Source organism: Bubalus bubalis, chromosome 21 (genome assembly GCF_019923935.1).
Source record: "Bubalus bubalis isolate 160015118507 breed Murrah chromosome 21, NDDB_SH_1, whole genome shotgun sequence".
Lineage (NCBI taxonomy): Eukaryota > Metazoa > Chordata > Mammalia > Artiodactyla > Bovidae > Bubalus > Bubalus bubalis.
Genome location: NC_059177.1, coordinates 60,255,080 through 60,282,768, shown reverse-complemented (window position 1 = coordinate 60,282,768; position 27,689 = coordinate 60,255,080). Strand labels below are relative to the sequence as shown.

The following is a 27,689-nucleotide window of genomic DNA, read 5'->3' as shown; positions in this document are numbered from 1 at the left end:
TTTGAAGAGATGCCCCCAAATAGCCCAGATTGATGAAAAACAGTAATCCAAATATCCAAGAAGCAAAATAATGGAGAAGACTCTTGAGAGTCCCTTGGACTGCAAGGAGATCCAACCAGTCCATCCTAAAGGAAATCAGTCCTGAATATTCTTTGAAAGGACTCAATATTCTTTGAAAGGATGTTGAAGTTGAAACTCCAGTACTTTGGCCACCTGATGCAAAGAAGTGACTCATCTGAAAAGACCCCGATGGTGGGAAAGACTGACGGCGGGAGAAGGGGACAACAGAGGCTGAGATGGTTGGATGGCATCAGTGATTCAATGGACGTGAGTTTGAGCAAGCTCTGGAAGATAGTGAGGGACAGGGAGGCCTGGCGTGCTGCAGTCCATGGGGTCACAAAGAGTCGGACATGATCGAATGACTGAACTGAACAAGTGAATTTAGCAAAGTTACAGGACACAACATCAATACACAGAAATCCCTTGCATTTCTATACACTAACAATGAAAAATCAGAAAGAGAAAAATAAGGAATCAATCCCATTCATCACTGGAACCAAAGAATTAAATATGTAGGAATAAACTTACCTAAGGAGACAAACAGTGTTCTTGCCTGGAGAATCCCAGGGACGGGGGAGCCTGGTGGGCTGCCATCTATGGGATCGCACAGAGTCGGACACGACTGAAGCGACTTAGCAGCAAGGAGACAAAAGAACTGTACACAGAAAATTATAAGACACTAATGAAAGAAATCAAAGACCACATAAACAGATGGGGAGAGACTCCATGCTCCTGGGCAGGAAGAATCAATACTGTGAAAATGACTACACTATTAAACGCAGCCTACAGGCTCAGTGCTCCCCATCGAATCACCAGTGGCAGTTTCCACAGAACTAAACAAAAAATTCACAATTCATATGGAACAAAACACTGCAAAGAGTCAAAGCAGTTTTGAGAAAAAAGAATGGAGCTGGAGGAATCAACCTTCCCGACTTCAGCTTATACTACAAAGCTACAGTCATCAAGACAGTATGGCACTGGCACAAAAACAGAAATACAGACCAACGGAACAGGACAGAAAGCCCAGAAATAGACCCATGCACCTATGGGCACCTTATTTTTGACAAAGGAGGCAAGAATATACAATGGGGCAAAGACAGCCTCTTTAATAAATGGTGCTGGGAAAACTGGACAGCTACATGTAAAAGAATGAAATTAGAACACTTCCTAACACCATACACAAAGATTAACTCAAAATGGATTAAAGACCTAAATGTAAGACCAGAAAGTATAAAACTCTTAGAGGAAAACATAGGCAGAACACTTGATGACATAAATCAAAGCAAGATCCTCTATGACCCACCTCCTAGAATAATGGAAATAAAAACAAAAGTAAACAAGTGAGACCTGATTAAACTTAAAGCTTTTGCACAGCAAAGGAAACTATAAGCAAGGTGAAAAGACAACCTTCAGAAATGGGAGAAAATAATAGCAAATGAAACAATTGACATAGGATTAATTTCCAAAATATACAAGCAACTCATACAACTCAATACCAGAAAAACAAACAACCCAATCAAAAAGTGGGAAAAAGACCTAAGCAGACATTTCTCCAAAGAAGACATACAGATGGCTAACAAACACATGAAAAGATGCTCAACATTGCTCATTATTAGAGAAATGCAAATCAAAACCACAATGAAATATCACCTTACACCAGTCGGAATGGCCATCATCAAAAAGTCTACAAACAATAAATGCTGGAGAGGGTGTGCTCTTGCACTGTTGGTGGGAATGCAAACCATTGTGAAAGATGGTATGGAGATTCCTTAAAAACTAGGAATAAAACCACCATGCTATGCTATGCTATGCTAAGTCACTTCAGTCGTATCCGACTCTGTGTGACCCCATAGACGGCAGCCCACCAGGCTTCCCCGTCCCTGGGATTCTCCAGGCAAGAACACTGGAGTGGGTTGCCATTTCCTTCTCCAATGCATGAAAGTGAAAAGAGAAAGTGAAGTCGCTCAGTCGTGTCTAACTCTTAGCGACCCCATGGACTGCAGCCCTCCAGGCTCCTCCGTCCATGGGATTTTCCAGGCAAGAGTACTGGAGTGGGGTGCCATTGCCTTCTCCGAAAACCACCATATGACCCAGCAATCCCACTCCTAGGCATATACCCTGCTGCTGCGTCGCTTCAGTCGTGTCCAACTCTGTGCAACCCCATAGACAGCAGCCCACCAGGCTCCGCCATCCCTGGGATTCTCCAGGCAAGAACACTGGAGTGAGTTGCCATTTCCTTCTCCAAGGCATATATCCTGAGCAAACCAAAATTGAAAAAGACACATGTATCTCATTGTTCACTGCAGCACTGTTTACAACAGCTAGAACATGGAAGCAACCTAGATGTCCACTGACAAATGAATGGATAAAGAAGTTGTGGTACATACACACGATGGAATATTACTCAGCCATAAAAGGAACGCATTTGAGTCAGTTCTAATAAGGTGGATGAACCTAGAACCTATTATACACAGTGAAGTGAGTCAGAAAGAGAAAGATAAATATCGTAGTCTAATGCATATATACGAAATCCAGAAAAATGGTACTGGAGAATTTATTTACAGGGCAGCAATGGAGAAACAGACATAGAGAATAGACTTACGGACATGGGGAGAGGAGAGGAGAGGGCGAGATGTATGGAGAGAGTAACGTGGAAACTTACATTACCATGTGTAAAATAGATAGCCAACGGGAATTTGCTGTATGTCTCAGGGAACTCAAAGAGGGGCTCTGTATCAACCTGGAGGGGTGGGATGGGGCGGGAGATGGGAGGCAGCTTCAAAAGAGAGGGGACATATGTATACCTATGGCTGATTCAGGTTGAGATTTGACAGAAAAAAGCAAAATTCTGTAAAGCAATTATCCTTCAATAAAAAAATAAATTAATTAAAAAAAGGAAAGGAATCCTGACCCATGCTACAGCATAGATGAACTCTGAGGACATCAGACTGAAATAAGCCAGTCAGAAAATGGCAAATACTTTCAGATTCATAGGGCAGAAAGCAGATGGTGGTTGCCAGCGGCTGGGGGTGGGATGGAGAGTTACTGTTTAATGAGGTCCGAGTGTCAGTTGGGGAAGACGAGAAAAGCTCTGTGGGTGGATGGTGATGGCAGCACAGAACAGGAATGGCCTTAATGCCATGAGACCTAAAGTGCTTAAAACAGTAAACGATATTATGCATATTTTATTATAGGGGAAAAAAGCTAACCAATGCAAGTATGTTTTCAATCCACAAAAGTGTGAATTGAGGATTAGGGAAAACATGGCTTGAAAGTTAATTGGGGGAAGGGCACGTTTTTCACTCTTGAGTTTGGGCCGTGCGGTCGCCTGACTCAAGGAGCTTCCTGCCCGGTCAGCTGCCCCCGCTCAGCGCACTCCTCCCAGGTGGGACTCCAGCCCCGGGCAGGCCCTGTCACTCCTCTCCTCCAGCCCGACGTCGTCAGGTCCTCCACACGCAGCGGCACACGTTGAGACCTCAGTTCCACTGAGCAGCTGCAGGCCAGCCCGTTCCCACGTCCCTCTCCTGATTCCCTTCCTACAGCCTACGTTCAACCCAGTGTTTTCATGTTTCCATCTCCTGCCTTTGCTCACACGAATTCCTCAACTATTGAAGCTCTACCTTGCCTACGTCCAACTTATCTCTCCAGGACCAGCTTAAACACCACGTCTTCAATTCCTCTGACCCCACAGAAGCAGCTGCTTTACCTCTCGTCCCCACAGCAGCTGCCTCGCACGCACGTGTCTTTCAGTGTGTGAGAACAGGCTGATTACAGCTCCTTTAGGCCACGAGTTCTTGAAAGGCAAGCCACAGGTAGGGATGTGGAATACGGTGTCCAGTTTGGGTGATTCATGGTCAAATTACTGCACAACTTGTTTAGTGAAGGGTCATGTGTAAAGACAGATGATACGAACACATGAAAAGCTTGGCCAGGAAAGAAAAGCGCTCAGGGAAAATACTGGAAGATCTGCCATCCAACTAGAAGCCAGATTCCTAATTCTGTGCACTGGACTGACAGGCACCGCCAAAATGTTTCAGACGGACAGATCTGGGCTCCATTAAAAAAGTTTTGATTGAAGGCGGGAGGAGAAGGGGACGACAGAGGATGAGATGGTTGGATGGCATCACCAACTCAATGGACATGAGTGTGAGCAAACTCCGGGACTTGGTGATGGACAGGGAGGCCTGGCGTGCTGCACTCCATGGGGTCACGACGAGTCGGACATGACTCAGAGACTGAACTGAACTGAAAAAAGTTCTAGTAATCAAAGCTGTCCAATTATGTAACAGGACTCAAAGTAGTGGCCATGTTGTTAGAAGCTGTGACGCACACAGAACAGAAAATCATCTGTCCTAAGATGCTCTGTGTCAGCAAAGTTTCGACCAGAATGATGTAAAGCCGTTTATTCATTCAACCCATTTACCTGCCTCACACTGTTCTGGGCCCCAGCAGTGGCCATGCACAGTTCTGATGGCTTGGCTCTTTTATAAGCTTAAAAGGACAACTTCAATAAGCAGAGAAAGAAGACAAGAGGTTGGAAATAAACCAACACATATGTGAGAATCTGACAGGTGATTGGTGAGCATTCAAACCACAGTAGAAAGAAAGGACTCTCCGAAAAAGGAAGAGGGACAACTGATAAGTTATAAAGGAAAAAAGGAACTGGATCCCCACACGTCCTCGGCTTCAAGTTCAGGTGGAACAGAGAAGAGGGGTGTGATAAGCACACCTGAAAACTTCCAGCAGGCCACACAGGAGGCTATCTTTGTGACCTCAGAGTAGAAAGACTTAAAAAAGGCACACAGCAGAAAAGAAAAAGTGATAGATTCACTATGTTGAACTTCCACTTCAGTTAAACAAAACATCACATAAAGAGAGTAAAAAGAAAAACCGAGTCTGGGCGATTTTCCAACACATAGAACCGAAGGACTAGAATCCACAATATATAAAGAATGTCTACAAAATGAGTATAAAAAAATAACCTAATAGAGATAGAAGCAAAATGCCTGAATGTTTCCCAGAAGCGGAAACTCAAATGACCCATAAACACAGGTAAAGATGTTAAGTTCATCAAGAAAATGCAAAACTATGGCTACAGTGAATACCATCTCATAAACACCAGAATGGCAATAATTACATGTATCAACTGTGGGCAAGGACGTAGGGCAGTGGCAACTGGTAATACACCAGTCAGAGAGCAAGTGTATAACCGTGTGGAAAAACATTTCGGTATCACCTAACTAAGGAAAAAACTGCCTCCTCTGTGGCTTAGCAATTCAGCTTCAAGACATCTCCTCTCAAGCAGCTCTTGTATGTGCGCACTGGGAGAAGCAGCAAGAACAGGCATGGCCATATTGTATTTGAGAGCAAAATACTAGGAACATCAGACCTGGTAACACTCAGGAACAACACAGCAATGAAAATGAACAAACCACACTTACAGACACTAACATGCAGCGATCTCTAAAACATAACTGTTGGGAAAAACATGCAGAATATAAAAATCCATGACTCTACTTACACAAAGTACCAATACAAGCCAAAAGGAGCAAAGTATTGTTTAGGGATACATACGTTTGGCAGCAAAATTGTTAAGGAAAAGCAAGTGACTCTGGCCAGTGGTTGCCCTGGGAGGAGTGGAGAGGATGAACCAGGAGGCTCCTGCTGGAGTGTGGTCTGCTAGAGAACTGCAAGGTGCACATGTGACACACACACTTGTTTGAAAAATGTGCAAATCATTATCCACCTGACAGCAAGACTGAGAATCCTAATTTCACCTCTGACCCGACAATTTAGGCTTGTGCCTCTTTCATGCGTTGTTTCAACTCTCAAACGTGGAAGCAGCCTTCAAAATCGCCCAGCCCCATCCTACAGACGGCTTCGTCCTCCAGAGCATCACTGCTCCAACTCTCAGCTCCCGCGCGTGCCCCGCGTGCAGTCCGGCCTAAACCGCCGCCAGGCCGGCCCGGGGCACGCGGTGAGCCGCAGCAGCCCCGCCACCCGCCGCCGTCGTCCCCAGGTCGGGACCCGGGGGACCTGTCCCCTCAGGTGCCCCTAGGGGCCCACGTCCAGCAGGCTTTCGGCCAGGGCAGGACCGCGGCTGGCCCGCCGGCCCGTCGGAGGCCGCAGGCCGGACCGCGCGGCCCAGCCGAGGGCGGATCGGACGAGCCCGGACCGAGGCCGGGGCGGGGCGCCGCGGGGGCCCGGGGCCCTGGCCGCCTACCCGCGTGCTGTGCGGACAATAGGTCTTGCTGAAGATGACCACGCGGTGGCCCTCAATGAGACCCAGCAGGCGGCGCCGCAGCTCCTCGCGGGCCGCGCCGGACAAGCGGCCGGCCCCGGGAGCCGGCGGGCGGGCCCGGCGCCCGGGCGGCGACGGCGGCCCGGCCGCGCCGCGTACATTGCCCAGTCGGCGGCTGGGGGACGAGCCCCTCCCTGGCGTGGAAAACGTCTGTGCCCGCGAGGGCGGCGGCGGCGGCGGCGGCTGCGCCAGGACAGCGGTGTGGCACGGACAGGACCTGCCCAGAAACCAGACACCGAGTTGGGGCGCCGAGTGGGAGTGAAGGCCGGACCGCTCGCCTTGCTCCCGGTTCTGCCCCGCCCCCGGCTCCGCCCCGTCCCGGGCGCTCGCCCCGCCCACGACACTCGCCCCTCCCCGATGCTCGCCCCACCCTCGCCACTGGCCCCGCCCTCGGTTCCGCCCCGTCCCCGACTCTCGCCCAATCCCGGATACGCCCCGCCCCCCGGCGTTCGCCCCACCCACGCCGCTGGCCCCGCCCTCGGCTCCGCCCCGTCCCCGGCGCTCGCCACACCCACACCGCTAGATCCGACCCTCGTCCCACCGCAGCGCTCGCCCCACCCACGCCGCTGGCCGCCCCCGCCCCGCCCCACCCTCGGCGCATGCGAAGTAAACCACTGAGACTCCGCAGTTCTTGACTCGCCCAGTCTTCACAAAGTGGAGGGTGTCAGGCTTCAGGGTCTTGTTAGCTCGATATGGTGCGCGCACCGCGGGATCGCCGGGTCTCCGTGTGGTCCCCAGGGGTGCCCCCCGTGAAGAGCTTACTTCCACTCTTATTTCCATTCCACCAGCCCCCTCAGGCCTCCTTTAGATACACGGTCTTCAGTGAGGTTGGATGTCTCAACCTTTTGGAAGGAGTGAATAAATAAAAACCATCTTTACAAAAGATGGCTATTTTTTTAAAGCTTATATCCCACAAAGTAAATAAAAATACTACTAGCGAAACCTAGACAGCGTATTAAAAAGCAGAGACATCACCTTGCCAACAAAGGCCCATAGTCAAAGCTATGGTTTTTCCAGTAGTCATGTATGGATGTGCGAGTTGGACCATAAAGAAGGTCGAGCACTAAAGAACTTATGTTTTCCAATTGAGGTGCTGGAGCAGGCTCTTGAGAGTCCCTTGGACTGCAAAGAGATCAATCAAACCAGTCAGTCCTAAAGTATATCAACTCTGAATATTCATTGGAAGGACTGATGCTGAAGCTGAAACTCCAATACTTTGGCCACCTGATGCAAAGAACTGACTCATTGGAAAAGACCCTGATGCTGGGAAAGATTGAAGGCGGGAGGAGAAGGGGACAACAGAGGATGAGATGTTTGGATGACATAACTGACTCAAAGAACATGAGTTTGAGCAAACTCTGGGGGATAGTGAAGGACAGGGAAGCCTCGCATGCTGCAGTCAATGGGGTCACAAAGAGTCGAACAGAACTTAGCAACTAAACAGCAACAACTGGGTTTCTGTTAGCTTCCTTATATAGCTATGGCATTTTAAAATGAATTTCCTAGGTTGCTACCCCTCAGTCCCTATTGCATGGAATTCTGGAGGCATTTTTTTTTTAATCTTTGGTACTTTATTTTATTTTTTTAAATTATTGTCATTATTTTGCCTTTTTTTTTTTTTACTATAAATTTATTTAACTGGAGGCTAATTGGAGGCATTTCTAATAAAGGGACCCTAAGTTTCTTGGGCTCCAAAATCACTGCAGATGGTGACTGCAGCCACGAAATTAAAAGACACTTGTTCTTTGGAAGAAAACCTATGACAAATCTAGACAGCATACTAAAAAGCAGAGACATGACTTTGCCAACAAAGGTCCGTCTAGTGAAAGTTATGGTTTTTCCAGTAGTCATGTAAGGATGTGAGAGTTGGACAATAAAGAAAGCTGAGTGCTGAAGAATTGATGCTTTTCAACTGTGGTGTTGGAGAAGACTCTTGAGAGTCTCTTGGACTGCAAGGAGATCCAACCAGTCCATCCTAAAGGAAATTGGTCCTGAATACTCATCGGAAGGACTGATGCTGAAGCTGAAACTCCAATACTTTGGCCACCTGATGTGAAGAGCTGACTCATTTGAAAAGACCCTGATGCTGGGAAAGATTGAAGGCAGGAGGAGAAGGGGACGACAGAGGATGAGATGGTTGGATTGCATCACCCACTCGATGGGCATGAGTTTGAGTAAACTCCCAGAGTTGGTAAAGGACAGGGAGGCCTGGCGTTCTGCAGTCCATGGGGTTGCAAAGAGTTGGACACAATTGAACAACTGAACTGAACTGAAGTCTTCTGTGCCAGAATGGGAATGCTATATGCATCATTTGGGTGGATAGGTGGAGGGATTTGGGGCTAACTTGCTCACCACGACTTACAGCCCCCTGCGGCTGCAGGGTGAATGTATTAAACCCAAATAGAGACATTCAACCACAAGACCAGCAGGCATGCCTGGCCCCTCTCAGCATCATCTCCTGACACCTGGCTCACCGTGCTTCAGCCACTGCCTGCTCCTTGTGTGTCAGACACACTCCTGCCTTAGGGTCTGTGCGCTTTCTGTTTACTCAGCCTAGATGTTCCTCCTCATCTGGCAAATCTAACTTTCTCTAGGGGATGGTATGAGAGGGAGGCGCCTGAGGTCCCCTCTCAGGCAGGCCAAGGTCAGTGCAGGTCTCCTGCTGACCCTTCATGCACAGCCCCTTGCAGATCCCTTCTCAGTGTCTCCCACCTTACTGTGGAATTGGCTTTATGTTGACAAATATGAGGGTAAGAAGGAGACAGGGCGCCCACAGCGTCAGCTTAGGTTTATCGTTCTCAGTACCCTTGTGCCGAGTTAGTTATCTCCTTGGCCCTGAGGACGCCTCTAACTTTCAGTTCAGTCGCTGAGTCGTGTCCGACTCTCTGCGAGCCTATGGACGGCAGCACTCCAGGCTTCCCTCTAACCTTAGTTTTCAAAATTTAAGACTTCCACAGTCAAGATTTTTTATTTTTACGATAAACCTTGTGCTGGGGTGGGCTTACTACCGTGTCCCTTCCTGTCCTCAACCCCAGCTTCTCCTGGGCCAGAGGGTAAATCACCGACAGGAAGGATAGGGGTAGCTGGTGTATTCCTCTGCTCCTGGCCTGACATCTAGTTAACCCATCAGAGCTTCACTGGTGGGCCTTTCAGAACTGTGACACCGTTTTTAGGAAACTGTTTCAATTAAGGTCGGAAAAGCACAGACAGCTGAGCTCTGAATCTCAGCCCCATTGCTTCCTAGGCAGTGGTCTGAGACAACAGTCATAGGAGGAGACTAACGTCAGCTCCTACCTCAAAGGGCCATTGTGAATTTAAGTGAGTCAGTACCCTCGTGGCTCAGGGGATTCACCAACTGCCAATGGCCGCCAGTGCAGGAGAAGTGAAGTGAAGTGAAGTCGCTCAGTGGTGTCTGACTCTGCGACCCCATGGACGGTAGCCTGCCAGGCTCCTCTGTCCTTGGGATTTTCCAGGCAATAATATTGGAATGGGTTGCCATTTCCTTCTCCAATGCAGGAGATGCAGGTCCAATCCCTGGGTCAGGAAGATCCCCTGGAGAACAAACAGTCCAGTATTGTTGCCTGGAAAATCCCCTGGACAGAGGAGCCTGGTGGGCTACAGTCCATGGGGTCACCAAAGAGTCAGACACGACTTAGCAACTAAACAAGAAATACACGTAAAGTGCTTAGGACAGCACCTGGTACACGGTCAGCACACAACTGGTACTGTGTGTGAGCTCTCATTATTCACTCCTCCCAGCAGCCCCAGAAAGGAGAGGGTATTGTCTCCAACAGGTGACACAGCTAAGGACGGAGATAGGAACAGGATCTTCCCAGAGTCACATGGATGTGGGGAGGCTCGGAGACAGACTCTGTTCCCCGTCATCTCTTGCTAGAATCAGCACTGCATTTCCCTTCAATTCCCTTTATTATGTAAGCCAGCTGAAGTTGTGGTTTCTGTTACTTGCAATAAAAAGCATGTTAACAACTAAAACTATTTCAGGAATATGATGTTAGGTGCAGAAAAATTCATGACTCACAATTTCTTAATGGAGTATATATATATATATATATTTTTTTTTTATCATAAAACACCCTCCTTTGTCCTTGTTAACTCTTCAGTCCTTAAATTCTATTCATCCAAAGATTACTGTGGCCAAATCTACTTTCTTTTGTCAGTATCTGTATACACACCCTTTTCTATCCTTTATTTTCAACATATATCTGTCTTTTTCTTCCATATATGTCTCCTTGGGCAGGAAATAGCCTGATTAATTATCTCTTATCCCTTGTGAGTTCTTAATTAATTGAAGTCAGAGTCAAGGAATCAGATGACAGAGACAAGAAGATATTGATACAGAAAGTAGATTAGTGGTTGCCTCGGGCTGGGCAGTAGGGAAGAAGAAAGGGAGGCTTGAGGGGTGAAAGCTAAGGGTTATAGGATCTTTTTTGAGAATAAAAATGTTCTAAAATTGTGGTGATGGTGGGACTTCCCTGCTGGTGCAATGGTTAAGAATCTGCCTGCCAATGCAGAGGACATGGATTTGATCCCTGATCCGGAAAGATCCCACAGGCCACAGAGCAACGGAGCCACTGGTCCTCAACAGGCGAAGCCACCACAAGGGAAGCCTGTGCACGCGACTAGAGAAACTGAGAGCAGCGAGGATGACCCAGTACAGCCAAGAAACAAAACAAAACCGTGGATGGATGCATAACTCCGTAAATATACTAAATGCCTGTGAGTTTCTACTTTAAATGGGTACATCGCATGGCATATGCATTATATCTTAAGTTGTTAAAGAAGATAGGAATAAATAAAACAAGAAAACAATTAGAAAACTAGAAAGAATGCTTAGAAGTTTGACATATACTGTTGTCAAAACTCATTTATATATAAAATTTTTGCATATATATAAATAATAGAAAGGAAAATGAAGTGGCTCAGTCGTGTCTGACTCTTTGCAACCCCATGGACTGCAGCCTATCACGCTTCTCCATCCATGGGATTTTCCAGGCAAGACTACTGGAGTGGGTTGCCATTTCCTTCTCCAGGGGATCTTCCCGACCCAAGGATCGAACCCAGGTCTCCTGCATTGTAGGCAGACGCTTTACCATCTGAGCCACCAGGGAAGTCCCTATAAATAATAAAAGTATTGCATATATACAAATATTATATGTCAGTTCAGTTCGGTAGCTCAGTAGTGTCTGACTCTTTGCGACCCCATGGACTGTAGCCCGCCAGGCTCCTCTGTCCATGGGATTCTCCAGGCAGGAATACTGGAGTGGGTTGCCATTCCCTCCTCCAGGGGATCTTCCCGACCCAGTGATCAAACCCACGACTGTGATGTCTCCTGCCTTGGTGGGTGGGTTCTTTACCACTAGCGTGGCCGGGAAGCCCTGCACAGAGGCCTTAATAAACAGAGCCAGGGAGGGCACGGTGGCGCATTCGCACAGGGGCCACCAGCTCGCCAGGAAAGGGGGAGGGAGGTGGGGGCGGCTCCGGGTCCCCTTTCATCGGCCGCAGAGCCTCCCGCCTAGAGCACGTGGCCTCCGGCCCCGGCCTGGGAGTGACTCCGCGGGGAGGGCGAAGTCCGCTGCGGGGCGGCCGGTACAGCCGCCAACCTCGGGCCCCCACGGGAGATGCGCAGCCCCGGGGGTTCTCAGACAACCGGGCCGGGAAGGGCTCGGCTCAGAAGCTGGAGCGAGCGGGGACTGGAGCCGACTGGCCGCCAGGCGGCAGTGGCCGCTCAGGAAGCGGGGCAGTGGGCGGCGCTTCCTCTCCAGCCACCTGGGCGCAGGTGCGTCCCCCCGGCCCGCGCCGGCGCACCTGGGCGCCCCGGGACCGCGGGGGCCGGGCCTCCGAAGGATGTCTCCCCGCTCAGCGACACCCGCTTCTGCTCTTAAACAGGTCGAACCTGTCTCTAGTTGACTGAGAAAACAGGTTAAGAGCACGCTGTGTGAACCCTGGAGGGTTCTGCGGAGCAGCGGGGGCCGGTGGAGGCGTCCCCATGATCTCAAATTTCCAGGTCCTGCGCCAGAAGGCTCGGGCACAAGCATCGTCGTCAGAAAGGACGGGTAAAAAGTGTGCTGGGCTTGGCCTATACTGACCCGGTGAAACCCCACCACTGCTTCCGATTGTCTGAGCTACCTGGGTTACCCTCCTTTCACAGACAAGGAAACTTAGGCCCAGACAAGTCGTGACTAGCTAGAGCCCACATCTTAGTAGGTGGCCAACGGAGACTTTATCTTTTGGGCTCCAAAATCACTGCAGATGGTGACTGCAGCCATGAAATTAAAAAATGCTTGCTCCTTGGAAGAAAAGCTATGACTAACCTAGGCAGTATATTAAAAAGCAGAGACATTACTTTGCCAACAAAGGTCCATCTAGTCAAAGTTATGGTTTTTCCAGTAATCATGTATGGATGTGAGAGTTGGACCATAAAGAAAGCTGAGCACTGAAGAACTGATGTTTTTTAACTGTGGTGTTGGAGAAGACTGTTGAGAGTCCCTGGGTTGGACTGCAAGGAGATCCAACCCATCCATCCTAAAGGAAATCAGTCCTGAATATTCACTGGAAGGACTGCTGCTGAAGCTGAAACTTCAATCCTCTGGCCACCTGATGCGAAGAACTGACTCTTTGGAAAAGACCCTGATGCTGGGAAAGAGTAAAGGCAGGAAGAGAAGGGGACGACAGAGGATGAGATGGTTGGATGGCATCACCAACTCAATGGACATGAGTTTGAGTAAACTCCGGGAGTTGGTGATGGACAGGGAAGCCTGGCGTGCTGCAGTCCATGGGGTCACAAAGAGCTGGACTCGCCTGAGCGACTGAACTGAACTGAAGGGAGATGTGACATGAAGTTGGTAGGGGGTGGGGCTGAGGAGAGGAAGAGACAGTGAGCTGAGGGGCGAAAAGGCCGGAGAAGGATGCCTGCCGGGGCAGCGTGGAGCACTCCACAGCCCATGGCTGCAGGGGACCCACATGACATGGCCCCTGTCCCCAGAGGCCTGGGCAGGGAGGCGCCACGCCCTCTGGGAGCTGGGCCCAAGACCCGCACCCCTAGTAAACAGCTTTGGATCACGGTGCCATCAGCCCAAACTCTGACAGGTTCTCAGGGCCCTTGCACAGACCAGTTTGTAATGCTACACTTGTGTGATTTTCCGATTAATGTCGGCACGCCCCTTCCCCAGACTGGAAGTCCCAGGAACTCTGGGAGCAGGCCTCGGGGTCAGCACTGAGTGGGTGCTGGCCCTGTGGCTGACTCTCATGGAAGGTAGGAGTGGAGCCAGAGAACAGAGGTTCACGGTGGCAAGGGTGCAGGGTGGGGGCCTGGGGCTGCGGTTTTCATCTTGTCTCGCCCGTGCCTGTCTCAGGCCATGACTCTCTCCTTGGACACACCTGTGTCCTTTAGCTCGAGGGAGCTGGAGGGCTGCTTGGTGGCTGTAGACGGTGTCCAGAGGACAAGAGTGAGTTACTGACCGTGGCTCTGAGACCACTCTCTTAGCTGCTTTCCTGCTGTGAAATATCCAAGTGCAGCCCCCGGCTTCCCTGGAAGGGCTGGCTCAGGGACATAACCAGGAGGGGACTGAGCTGGCTGTGTTTTGGGGGGCGGGGTGCTGTCACTCGCTGCTCTTTCTCTTGTCCTCCCAAGGACTGGTCATTGTGGCCTCATAAAACGAGAGCCAGCACGTTGGTCCCTGATTCGGTTCCTGTTCTCTTGCACAAATGACCTCACCTAAAATAATTCATTTTGCTCCTCAACCGTAGAGGTGTCGTATCTGCGGGTTGAAGATGCAGAGTAATAGTCATTGGTAACGTGGCTGCTTTCTGCAAGTTCCAGTATCTAAACTGAATGACCAGCTACTGTTGATTATTAGAATCCTGGTGGTTTTATTTCTGTATTTTCTTATCTTGCAGAATTATTTGTGCTTCTTGTCTTTAAACTGTGATGAGTGAGAATTTTCCGAGAGGAGGGGTGGGTGTGCTTCTTGCCTTTCTTTCTCCTTTTTTTAAACAATGACAGCCACTGGGTAGGTAGGCGCTTGTGCTCAGTCGTGTCCGACTCTTCTGCAACCCTTTGGACTGTATCCCATCAGGCTCCTCTGTCCATGGGACTTTTTTCAGGCAAGAATACTGGAGCAGGTTGCCATTTCCTTCTCCAGGGGCTCTTCCCTTTCTGGGGATGGAACCTGCGTCTCCTGTGGCTCCTGCATCGCAGGCAGATTCTTTACTGATGAGCCATCGGGGAAGCCCCCAAATGTGACAAATGGGTAGGTAGGGACAAGAATTAGTGCCTAAATAAAATCAACCAACAGTAATGGGTACATACTACGGCTTTGTGATTCTGACAGATGGTAGTAATGGGCAGCAAACCTGTAGAATAGAAAGCCTATAAAACAGGCCTCAGAGCACCATTCTTTTGTCAAGTTGTGATGAAGGATACAGATTCAGGGCAGGAACTCAACCAGCCAGAGAGTGTGCGTGAATTTCTTAGGTCTGGCAGACAAGATGTTTATAACACACACGAGAGTGCAATTCTAAGTTGCAGAGACATCAAGACTGGGCTGGGAGGGGGGTTTTCTCCATTTACAAAGCCCATGAATCTGGCACTATACTGGATTTATCCCAGTCTCAGAGAAGCAAAGGGCTCCCCCAGTGGCTCAGCAGGTAAAGAATCCACCTGCAATGCAGGAGACACAGGACATTCGGGTTTGATCTCTGGGTCCGGAAGATCCGCTGGAGGAGGAAATGGCAACCCACTTGCAGATTCTTGCCTGAAAAACCCCATGGAGAGAGGAGCCTAGTGGGCTGCAATCCAAAGGCTTGTAAAGAGTTGGACACGACTGAGCCTCAGAGAAACAAAAGACACGGAGCCTGAATCTTATGAAATCAGAAAGGGGAGGACTCAGGAGTCCAAGGAGTGGCATTTTGGGGCTCGTCCTGCGGGAGTGGGGCTGGGGCTACAAGTTTCCTTTCATCCCACCAAGAAGCTCTGGGCTAACCCCACCCATCCACCTTCAAGTCCCTGGATGGCTAAGAACGATCACTCATGAACACGCAGCGGCCCACAGGCTGAGAACGACCAGCCATGAACATGCAGCGGCCCACAGGCTGAGAAGGATCAGCCATGAACACGCAGCGCCCACAGGCTGAGAAGGACCAGCCATGAACACGCAGCGCCCACAGGCTGAGAAGGACCAGCCATGAACACGCAGCAGCCCACAGGCTGAGAAGGACCAGCCATGAACACGCAGCAGCCCACAGGCTGAGAAGGACCAGCCATGAACACGCAGCGCCCACAGGAGCCTCCCGGGTCACGCCCTTGCTTGCCTGGCACGTGCACCTGTGCCATGCTGGGTTCCCTTTTGTGGCCACTCCTGCCATCTGGTCTCATTTTCTTGGCTCAACCCTTGGGCTTTAGAAGAATTTCCACACATCCTGGCTTTCTCCTTCTCTCTTTCTCCCCCTAGGGAGGACAAGGACACCTCCACCTAGCGTTGACTCCCAAGCACCCACCAAACAATTCCTTTGTGGAGTCACCTAGCCAGCCTGCAAACCAGGGAGCAGTGGGAAGGCGTGCCTGGGAGGGGGGAGGGGAAGAAAGGGGGTGGAAGGCAAGGGTCTGCAGCTTGAGGGCGGACCCCATTCCCACCAGACAGCTGGCCGTCTGGTCACTGTCCCTTCCGGCGCCAGTGCCACTAACGGCTGAGACCTACTCGCACACCTGTGAGGCGATGCAAGACTCTGAATGTGAGTGACAGGAAAGCCCTTCCAGCACGTTCTCTAAAGAGTAACGCAACAAAAGAGCGAGGGAGGAAATTTTATAGAGAAAGCAGGACAGGGATTCTGAATGTAATTAATCGCTTCAGACAGATGCACAAGTGTATAGCCTTTGTTAAAACAACAACAACAACAAAAAGAAACAAAACCAAAGAAGGTCAAAAACTTGATTGCTAAGTTAGGGAAAACCAAAGGTCAAAAACGGAATATTCACATTCTAGGAAAACTAAGCAAGGAATGATCATAAAAGGACAAAGAAGTAGAAAGCATGAAATAAAAGTCAAGGGACACGAAGGATACATCAAAAATACTGTAAAAGCCATCACACGGGAGGTCTGAAAAGAGAGAAAAGAGAGATGTTCCAAGAAATGACGGAGGACATTCCCCCCAAACTGAAGAAATGCAAGAATGCTGAGAATGAGGGCCCCTCAAGGGGTCAAAGCAGCAATAAACGGCATCTTCAACATTCTCTGCCCTGGTGGCTTAGATGTAAAAGTGTCTGCCTACAATGTGGGAGACCCGGGTTTGATTCCTGGGTCGGGAAGATCCCCCTGGAGAAGGAAATGGCAACCCACTCCAGTACTCCTGCCTGGAAAATCGCATGGATGGACGGAGGAGCCTGGTAGGCTGTGGCCCATGGGGTCCCAAAGAGTTGGACACGACTAAGAGAATTCACATTCACTTTCAAAGTTCTCAGTGGAAATCAGCTGGAATCTATAACTTTATATGAAGTCTAACTATTACGATGCTACCATTCGTTGTGATGGCAAACTAAAGACACTTCCAGGCATGCAAGAGGCCAGATATTTAAGGCCCACAGATGTTCTCTAAAAACACACAACTGCTGGGCAATCAGCTCTACAGAGGAGAAACGATGGGGTACAACAGTGATCGGGTAAAACAGTTAAAGCCTTTTTTTTTTTTTTTAACGCATAAATGAGTGTTGGGACTTCCCTGGTGGTCCAATGGCTAAGAGTCCATGTTCGTAATGCAGGGGGCCTGGGTTCGATCCCTGATCAGGAACGAGGCCCCACATGCTGCAGTGAGACCCAAGACCTGGCGCAGCTAAAGAAATAAGTAAAATAAATACTCAAAAACCAGAGTCAAAGAGTGTTGGTTGTTTAAAGTAAGGTATTTTAAATGACAGGAGAAGGCAATGGCACCCCACTGCAGTACTCTTGCCTGGGGAATCCCATGGACGGAGGAGCCTGGTAGGCTGCAGTCCATGGGGTCACGAAGAGTCAGACATGACTGAGCGACTTCACTTTCACTTTTCACTTTCATGCATTGGAGAAGGAAATGGCAACCCACTCCAGTGTTCTTGCCTGGAGAATCCCAGGGACGGGGGAGCCTGGTGGGCTGCCGTCTATGGGGTCGCACAGAGTCGGGCACAACTGAAGCGACTTAGCAGCAGCAGCAGCATTTTAAATGACAATGTGATACCCCACCTGGAACACTGACAGTGTCCTCAAACTCTGAACAGTCATGCCCTGTCCCAGGTGAGCATCCAAAAGGAGTGTGTGGATACCTCTTCCAAAAGATGGGTGCTGGGCTATGCATGTAGCCCAGCCACATGCACACCCCGGGACAACGCAAACATTCGTGACACAGCTGCAGAAGGAGCGTCTGCACGGCACGAGGCCAGCAGCAGCGCCACGCACTTCTGTGCGCAGGAGTCGCAGGGGCTGACGCTGAGCGGAACGAGCCGGAGGCGAGGGGACAGACGCACACTCAGACGTGTGGGCTGAGAGACTCTGGGCACCGTGGTGCTGGCGGGCCCTGTTCACCTGTGGTGGGAGTGATGGCGGCGTCACGGAAGCTCGACGAGATCTGGTGGTGTTCTGTGCTGCCCTGCGTCCTGTTGGCAGGGACGTGTTCACCTTGAGAAATCCACCAAGCTGTGCACCTAAGACGTGGGCGTGTAAAGTATGTGTGTTACACTTTAATGAAAAAAATAGCATAATCACGGGACACAAATTCTAGAGAACTTGTAAATGGAGCGGACAACTGAGTTGTCTGACTTGTTGGGGTGATTTAACTACAGATAGCGGTTTCTAAATGTAACCTTAAGTAGCACTCTTAAAGGGTGAGAAGATTAAGAAAATTCAGTGGGTATAACAAAATGTAAGAAAGGGGAGAAAAATCAAGAAGTATAACACACAAAGAACCAAACCCAAAAGAAGGAACAAACAATTCTAACAATGTCAGTCCTCATATTAGGTGTAAATGGGTTACCTGAATTAATTAAAAGAAAAAACCCTGGTTGGATAAAAGTAAAAACTATGTGAAGTATATATCTAAAAGAAATAATCCAGCAAAAATGAACATGAAGGAAAGAAATGCTAATAAAACAAAAAAGAGGGTAGTTTTAAATTCAGATGAAATAGAATTCAAGGCCAAAGCGTTTAATATAAAAAGAAAGGGCTATGTCATGCTGAAGACAGGGTAACCGATGATCATTTTACTGCATTTAAAGCTCCACGTGTGCATATACAGAGCCAGAGCGTGGCGGAGCCACAGATAGAGGAAACAGGTCCTCAGCGTCCTAGTGTGCACCTGTGACAAAACTCTCATAGAGAAAAGTGAGTAAAAGCGGGTTTGAATAAAACAAGTAATGAGCTTCGTCTAACCACCCTTCTACTCAACTGACAGAGGTTAAATATTCTTTTAACCACAAATGGAATATTCTGAAAAACTGACCTGTGCAATGACATAAGGGAAATCTTATTCAGCTGCAAAAGCTGCTATTATTTAGGCTGATTGAAATGCAATAGAAATAGAAATTAACAATACATCTTAATAGCTCGTGATTAAAGCAAAAATTAAAATATATAATGTGTGAACTATTTATGTCTCAATGATCACAGACATGCCATATCACAGAATCTTTTTCTGCAACAGCAGTACTCAAAGGAATAGGTGGGCCTTATATGCATTTATTAGAAAAGATCGAAAATAAAGGAAATAAACTTTCAAATCAAGAAACTACTTAAAAACCATTAAAAAATCCAAAAAAGTAGAATGATGTAATTAAAACTAAAGTAGAAATGACTGAGATACAAACAAGAGCAATGCATCTGATCCACGAAATAGTTGTTTCGAGAGATGAAGAGATAAAAGAGAACAGCTCAGGAAAATAAAGCTGTATGCCAATCCCCTTCATAAACACACACGCAGAACACTTAACTAACGTGTCACATAGAACAGAGGCCCGAGGGTTGCACAGACGACGGGGTGCTGTCCACACAGCCGCTCTCGGCCTAACCAGCACTCTGCCTTCCCCGCGTCTCAGTGCGCTTCCCCGGCCCTGCCTGCTTCTCCCTCTTCTCTCCCCAGTAATTGTGTATGTGTGCATGCCAAGTCGCTGTAGTCGTGTCTGACTCTTTGCAACCCCATGCACTGTAGCCTGCCAGGCTCCTCTGTCCACGGGGTTCTCCAGGCAAGAATACTGGAATGGGTTGTCCTGTCCTCTTCCAGGGGATCTTCCCAACCCAGGGATCAAACCCAAGTCTCTTACATCTCCTGCATTGGCAGGTGGATTCCTTACCACGATAATTGTGTGCTGCTGCTGCTGCTAAGTCACTTCAGTCATGTCCGACTCTGTGTGACCCCATAGACGGCAGCCCACCAGGCTCCATCCCAGGAATGCAAGTAGGTGTCAACTTTAGAAAAAAATCTACCAGTTTAAGTCACTGCTTTTCTAGAGTACAAGAGAAACCACGTAATTATTTTCATAGAGAACAAAAACACTATTGAAAATGCTCAACATATGTACTTTTATGATAAAAAAAAAACAAAATTTCTAGCAAATTAGGTTCTCTCTTAATATGATGAGAGGCACTGAAACTCTACACTAATTGCCACTGCTCGGTAATGAAACAGAGTTACTATCATTGCGCTATCCAACCTTTTTATTGGAGATTCAACCCAGTATCAGGGAAAATGTCATTAATACTGGAAAAAAAGAACAAAACTGAGATTATCTGCAGACCATATGATCATCCACCTAGAAAAATCTCAAGAGAATCAATTGGCAAACCAATAGGAGTTTAGCAGTGCAGCCAGATATAAGATCAGCATAGAAAAATCAATAGCTTAATTACATACTGGCAAAAACCAATTAGAAAATGAAATGAAAAATGAACTCATTCTTAAGAGAAACAAATTCCATAAAATATCTAGAGAGAAACCTCATAAAAATGTCTAAATACTAAATAAAGAAACCTACCAAAGTTTACTGAATGGCCTTCAAGAAGAGCTAGCTATATCAGGCCTCCCATAAATCAATCTATAAATCCAACACAACCCCAGCTGAAAGCTCAGGAAGACTGGTAATGATATATAACAAGATGGTTTCTTTCCCTCAAGAAAATTTAAAAGGTAAAACAGGGGAGTTTCCTTGTGAGACATTCAAAATACTTGATGAAGTTATAGCAGTTAAATCAGTGGTGAGTTGCTATAAAAATAGCTAAAGAATAGAGAAACAAATCTAGATATGTACTGTGTACATGTGGAAAGTAGTTTACCATGAAGCTGGCTTTTTAAATTCAGTGGCAAAACAATGAAATCTTCAATAAAGGATAAGAGCTATATAAACATCTATGTAATTGGTGGAGATCTATATGAAAACAGTCTATCCGGCATAATGTGTGCTAAGTCACTTCAGTCGTGTCTGACCCTTTGCAACCGCCAGGCTCCTCTGTCCATGGGACTCTCCAGCCAAGAATACTGGAGTGGGTTGCTGTGCCCTCCTCCAGGGCATGTTCCCAACCCAGGGATCAAACCTGTGTCTCTTAGGTCTCCTGCCTTGGCAGGCACGTTCTTTACCACTATCGCCACCTGGGAAGCCCAAAAGAATATCAATGAGCAGCATGTAAATAAAAAGATGTTTAACTTTAGATACAGTAATAGTCAGGGAATTGCAACTAAAATTAAAATAAAACTTTCTTCTCTCTCACGCTGGTGGAAACCTAGGAAGCCTATCTTTCAGCAAACACAAGGCTTCCACTTGGAAGGTGTTTTTGTTTAGCTTGGCTGAGAAGGGTGCTAGAGATGATGTGAGGAAAGGGAACGGTCCCCAGTCACTTTCTGGTATGGCCCCAGCTCTGTGTGGGACCTTGAATGCAGACAAGGCACAGGCAGCTCTGATGGAGACCCCTTCAGCTACTCAGACCCCACCCGACACTCCCAGGTGGGCACCTCCTTCCCCTGCTAATAGGTGCAAAAGGCTGGAAAACCATTGTGCCAGGTAGGCAGCCAGAATGACCACTAGCTCTAGGAGGAATCTTGTCAGCTTGTAGCTCTTATTACAGCGCAGTGTCGATTCCTTAGTTTGTGCATACATTTGAATGAATTCATAGAACCCTGTTAAGAGTCCCGTGATGGGGAGGGGGTGTGGCTGCAGGCGGTGGAAGTGGGGCAGCCAGTGCCAGGATGGTCTCCCATCAGGTCTGAGAGTTGGGGCTGCAGCCCCTTCTCCCCTTTCCCAGGCCCACACCCTTTGCTGGGCCTTCATCCCAGATCCCAAGCCTCACACCCAAGGGCCAGGCAGACCACACTCCAAGGAAGGCGCTGCAGCCGGTGGAGCCTTAGAAAGGGCTTCATCCTCTGAGATGTTTGGGCCATAGTTCAAATTCCATCTCTGCGATCTCATAGCCATGTCCCCTATCTGAGCCCCACCTCGGGAGGTTTCTTTGGATGATGGATAGTGTAACGATAGATAGATAGTGAAGTCGCTCAGTAGTGTCCAACTCTTTGCGACCCCATGGACAGTAGCCAATCAGGCTCCTCCGTGCATGGGATTTTCCAGGCAAGAATACTGGAGTGGGTTGCCATTTCCTTCTCCAGGGGATCTTCCCGAACCCAAGGACCGAACCCAGGTCTCCTGCATTGTAGGCAGACGCTTTACCATCTGAGCCACCCAGGAAGCCCAGGAACGGTAACTAGTGATAACTGAATGTTCCTTTTGCTGTTGTTCTGGGTCCCTGTGCAGCCATGTATCAACCCAGCCAACCCCACATCACCACTACAGGCACCTACTGTGCTTATGCCTGTTTTACAGATGGGGACACTGAGACAGAGGGCAGCGAGGGAACTTGGTGAAGCCACCACTTGGGCAGCACAGCTGGGACCGAAATGAAAGTCTCTCCTCTCAATTACTCAGATTCTTGCCTCTCTGAACCTGGAGCGGTTGGCTCACCAGCAGGGGAGCCTAGTCAGTCAGTCGGTCAGTGGGTCAGTGACTCAGCCAGCCAGGGCCCATTCCTGAGCATGCGGTCCGTCCCAGGGCCTGTGCCAGGTGCTAGGAACTCCGGAATGAATGAAGCCGACGCAGTCTCTCGGCTTTGAAGCTTCTGTCTTGGGAGCTGTGTGGGCGGTATTGCCTGGAGATCAACCATAAACAAATAACAGGCAACAACGATCCAGAGAGCGATCTTATCAGGAGGGAAGAAAATACAGCAGTGTGAGGTGAGAGGCAGGGTGTGGGGGCGCGACATTCCGGGGGAGCCGCCGAGGCAGGTCTGGTTCGGTGGCCCCCGAGGCCGTGCCTGGGCTGCTCCGCAAGCTTGGGCCTGGCTGTGCCCGCCCGACGTGGAGCCTCTGCCCGGAGCGGGGCCAGAGTCTGTGCTGGAGAGACGCGAAGCCCAGCTCAGGTTACAGCTTGGGCGGTTGGGGCACGCGCACATGTGCAACTGCGCGTGCACGTGGGTACCTGCAGCTTGTACCCGCACGCACGCCCGTGTGCGCGGGGGCGTCTAAGGAGGGACCGCTTCGCGACGAGGCAGCCATCAGCAGACCGGTTCCGCTCCGCCGACCCCGCCGCAGCCAGTGGCACACGCGCCTTCGCTGAACCAAGCCCCTCTCTTCCCACTGAGCTCACGGTCCCCCGGCACCCGCGGCCACGTGCTGCAAGCTGGCCGTGGGAGAACCGCGACAGGGGCTGCCCGTCCTGGGGCCGCGCTGGGGCGCAGGCTCTCGACTCCAGAGTGCCTCTCTGGCCGGTTCTTCCCCCGAAGCATCCTTTCCTGAGGCTGAAGTTTCAGCGAAAAGGAACCTGGCGGTGGTGGTGGTGGTGGGGCTGGGGGTGGGGGGGTGGGGGAGGCAGGTCCCACCTGGAGGCTTGCTCCCCAGCGACACTTCCTGGATGTAGGGAGAGCCTGCAGGGGACCTGCAGGGGTGGAGAGGCCTCCTGATGTTGGCGGCTGGTTCCGTCAGACCCCGGGAGTGATTGGCTGGTCAAAGCCACCCAGGCCACCCTGCCCCTCTGCCAGGGCCTGGTCCTGGCTGGGGTGACCAGTGCCACTCCAGGAGAGACTGGCTTCTGGGAATTCTGTTGCTACGAGGGGCAGTGGCCTTCTGCAGCCGCCCCCTCCATCTGGGCCGAAGGAGGTGGGCACGGCAGGTGTGACGCTACTAGCCCAGGCCTGGCACCTCCACACCCAGACCACGGGGAGACGTCCAACCTGCCAGGCAGGCAGATGGGAAGCGCCTCCATCCTGCACCGGCCCAGACTCTCAGCCCTGAGTCCTCCACGTGGGGAGCGCGTGCTCTGAGCAGGCACCTCATGGGAACGCCTACCTGAGTGTCATGCTGATGCCTGTTTCTCCTGGCTGGAGAGGGGAGGTTCCCCAACCACCAGAGTCTACCAGGAGGGGCAGTGGGGAGGCTGCTGCTGTCCCCCTCACATTCAGATGGTGGTGAAGGGCAGGCTGTGCTTCAGGGATGGTCCTTGTCAACCATCTCCATGGCTACTGCAAAGATGTCCTCCACTGTGGGGTTGCAGAGAGCTTCACAAATTTGATGGCATCTCGGCTTTCTCCTGAGGTAGTCCGCCAATAAACAACTCGCACCAGAATCCCCCACTCAGGCTCTGTTTATAGGAGAGAGACGGAGGATGGAAGGGATGCAGGGAGATTTGCTAATCAAAGTAATCTGAAGGAAACTGGCAGATGTCCCTGTTATCCTGGAGAATAAAAATCCTCTTAGGCTCCCCCCTGCCCGCCACCCGCTGCTCTCAACTCAGAGCGGCTCACTCTCTTTTCCACTCTCTCCTCCTCACCCCTGCCCTTCCAGGTTCCAAGAGGCTCCAAATGACCCTTACTATTTCATGGAGCAGTCAGGATGGGGGGGTGTTGTGGTCCGATTGCGAGCTGGAAAAGAATTTCCAGACACAAGACAGAATGAGAGAGAAATAAAGTTTATTAGAGTGGGAGACACTGTTAAAACAATGGGTTGGCTCAAGGGTGAGCCAACAGTTGAACGGGGGTCCTTGGTCCAATTTTATACCTAGGGTGCAAGGAGCGGGATAGGGGTCTTGCCAGTCATTTGCTGATTGGATGAGGCACGTATACTGGGTGAAGGAAGCTAAGCTAAGTCATTTGTCGTGTCCGACTCTGTGCGACCCCATAGACGGCAGCCCACCAGGCTCCCCCGTCCCTGGGATTCTCCAGGCAAGAACACTGGAGTGGGTTGCCATTTCCTTCTCCAATGCATGAAAGTGAAAAGTCAAAGTGAAGTCGCTCAGTCGTGTCCGACTCTTAGCGACCCCACGGACTGCAGCCTACCAGGCTCCTCCGCCCATGGAATTTTCCAGGCAAGAGGACTGGAGTGGGGTGCCATTGCCTTCTCCCCGGGTGAGGGAAGAGTCAGGCAAATACCTTCTCCTTACCGGTGTAGAAGGGGACACAGGTTATACTGCTCAGGAGCACCTGAAATTCCTTAATGGCTACAACATGGGGGAGGGAAGGACTAAAAAGGGTCTTTTTCCTTTCCTGCGTTCCGAGATCCTCCTTGTTTTTGTTTGGTTTTTTTTTTTAATCTCTTCTTTCCTCCTTGGGACACCGCAGGGCGTGCCCCAGTTCCAGATCCCAAACTCCGCTTGGGGCGCACGGTGGCAGATCGATGTCGGCACTTCTCTGGTCGCCGCGACCACTACACCTGTGACCAGCTAGACAGGCGTGAACACGACGCTCCGGCACATCGCGTGTCTCCTGAACGCTGAGCACCGTTTCCCGTCCTCCTGCTGGCAAGGCCCTGGCCGCTCTCCTCCGGTCCGCTCTGCTCCCTCACGCTCTCCGAGCTGGGCCCTAGGCCTCCTTCTTCCGCCTCAGGGGCTTCGCACGAATTTCCTCCTCCAGCGCCTCCTCCCCCGAGAGGAGCGTCCGCCAGGTCCAGCTTCTCTTCCGCATCGCGACGTCGTCGTCTTCCTCAGCGCCGAGGACGCTCAGTCACAGGCCCGTTCGCTGCCTTTTCACCGCGAATCTGAGGCGGCTCCGCCCGCCCGCTGCGGCCTCCTTGGTGTCCTGGCCCCCTTGGCCCGGCCCCCTCGTTCAGCCATCCCGCCGCGCGCTGTCTGACCTCGGACGCCGCGCCTCGTGCTCCGGGTCCGGCGGGAGGCGCCGCGAGACTACAGCCCCCACAATGCCCTGCGGCCCGCGCCGGGATTGGCTGGACTCCGAACGGCCGCCAATAGGACGCGGTTTTGTTGGCAGGTGGCGCCGGTCCCGTCAGCGCCGGCGCTCCTAAGCCGCCTCCCGCCATGGGCAGCGCCGAGAGCCGCGAGGGCCGCAGGGCGTCTTTCGGGATGGACGAGGAGGAGCGGGTCCGGGTGCTGCAGGGCATCCGGGTGAGCGGGCGGCCGGCGGGAGGGCGTTTGGAGGCGTGCCGTCTCTCGGCCGTGAGAGGACCGCGAGGGGGAGGGCGCCTCAGGCCCCGTCTCCTCCGGGTGGCAGGATGGGCGGAGATGGGGGGCGGGGCTTCGTTGCCTGACTGTCGCCCCGGATCCGCGTCCTCGCCGCCTTCGGACGACGATGCCTGTAAGAGGACCTCAAGCTGCACCCCTTGAGTCCCGGAGCTGCGCTGCTGACCTGCCTGACCACCTCCCGTGCCAGCCCCCCCCGACGCCCGCCCCCTCCCCGTGCCAGCCCCTCCCAGCCCCCGCCCCCCGTGCGCTGGCCTGGAGGCCTCCTCGTCCGTCGAGCTGCCACCTGCTCTGCTCGCGACCCCCGCACGGGGCTGTGTTCGCGCCTCCAGTTTCCCTCAAATCCGCTCCTCAGTTCTTGTGGTTGAGATCTCACCTCAGCATCCTTCCGTGACAAGGTCTGAAGCGCCTGCCCACCCCGCGGCCACACGCGGGTTTTGTCGTGGCTCTCGCTCACCACTGTTTAAAACTTAGGTGCCGGCTTCAGTTCTTAATTGTGCCTGCCGCAGTGTCTCCGCCTTGAGGCCAAAGCTCTTGTCTGACTACAGCCTCCCCTGGCTCACGTTTTGAGTCCTCAGCCCGGGCGTGGTACCCCCTTTGCGGGTATCCTGTCAGTTAATTCTCCATGGCCCTCTGAGAAGTCGGCTTCTGTTGGCCCATTTTGTGGCTGGAGGACAGCTAAGGCTTGAAGTACTTCTCACGTCAAGCTAGCAAGTTGGCACTGAGCGAGGCCGACTCCAGGAGCCCCCTTCCTCCTGCACCTGTGCCTCGCATCTCATGGGTGCTTTTAGACCGGTGCTGAGTGATTAAATGGAGAACCCAGTGAAGCAGGCACCAAGTGTCCATGGAAGGCACTCAGCCGGGCCTTGGTGAATTCACTAATTAGGGAGGTGGCTCAGAAAAGGAAGTCAGGTGCTCTGACTTCTCCAGAGATGCTCATTACCTGTATGGCCTGGAGTGAACAGCTTTATCTTTTGAGTCTCAGTCACTACATCTTAAAAAAAAAAAAAGGAGACGCTGTGATAATCCTAGATGCTGCCTAGGATAAGATGATACGTGTGCATGTGCTTAGAAAAAGTACAGTGATTTGTGGGGTCCTCTATTCTCTGCCTAGCCTACTTAGCATTTTTGGTGCTTACTAGGTGTTATCCAGTCTTGACCTGACTTGAGGCAAAGACAAAATGGGGAGAAGACGGCTCAGCTCCTGTTGGAAGGTTAGAGGCAGACCTGAGTCAGAATTTAGAAAGATGCTCCAGGCTCTGTCTGGGCACTTGCCCACCGTTGTTATCTGGTTTGGGGATTGTTGGAAAATCTGGTCAGTCCGAGGCTTCCTAGGGAACTCCTTTAAGTTGATAGAGGAGCATCATCTCGTTTGGGTTTTATGACAGATGGGTACATTTTAATTTTAGTTCTTTTAGCAGTTCTGCAAAGTATAAATTCTTAAAACTGGAGAATCAGACTTAGAAAGGTTAGGGAACTTCTTCAAAGTGTTACTTCTGGGACTTTAAGCCAGATCTTTCCAGGACAAGCAATAGCCTTTTCTCACAACTGCAAGCTCCAGCCCACGTACATCCCCAGTGATATGTAAGGCGCTGTGAAAATTGGTACAGCCTCTGGCTGGCTAGGCGCGGCGCCTACCCTGCTTACTTCCACCAGAGACGGTTCCAACTAGAGGGAGCTTTGCGCACGCTCATCAGAGAATGACTCGTGCAGAGGCATACAGGTGGGTGATGGACCCAAGCTGTGAGAGCCCTTTCTTCTTTCCTCTCTTCCTCCCCTGTTCTTTCCTCCATTCCTTCCATCTGTCCATCCATCCATCCATCCTTCTATCCACTCGTGTGCCTAGTT

The 27,689-nt window shown here is 50.6% G+C and overlaps 2 protein-coding genes across 3 annotated transcripts in view; one reads left to right on the top strand and one right to left on the bottom strand.

Annotated features, from left to right (window-relative positions):
- TXNRD3 (thioredoxin reductase 3) overlaps positions 1-7,141 on the bottom strand; it is a 34,952-nt gene extending 27,811 nt beyond the window's left edge. Inside the window, exons 1-2 of the mRNA XM_045163900.1 lie at positions 6,920-7,141; positions 6,284-6,862 (exon numbers count right to left, since the gene is read on the bottom strand). Coding sequence (XP_045019835.1) covers positions 6,284-6,862; positions 6,920-7,141 — 801 coding nt within the window. The remainder of the gene's footprint in view (positions 1-6,283; positions 6,863-6,919) is intronic.
- Positions 7,142-25,371: 18,230 nt separating this feature from the next.
- The window catches only part of CHCHD6 (coiled-coil-helix-coiled-coil-helix domain containing 6), a 97,265-nt gene continuing 94,947 nt past the window's right edge, over positions 25,372-27,689 (top strand). Inside the window, exon 1 of one of the 2 annotated variants that reach the window (XM_044934299.2) lies at positions 25,372-25,766. In XM_044934299.2, coding sequence (XP_044790234.1) covers positions 25,680-25,766 — 87 coding nt within the window. In that variant the 5' untranslated portion in view covers positions 25,372-25,679. The remainder of the gene's footprint in view (positions 25,767-27,689) is intronic. The other variant, XM_025272903.3, reaches the window with a different exon arrangement.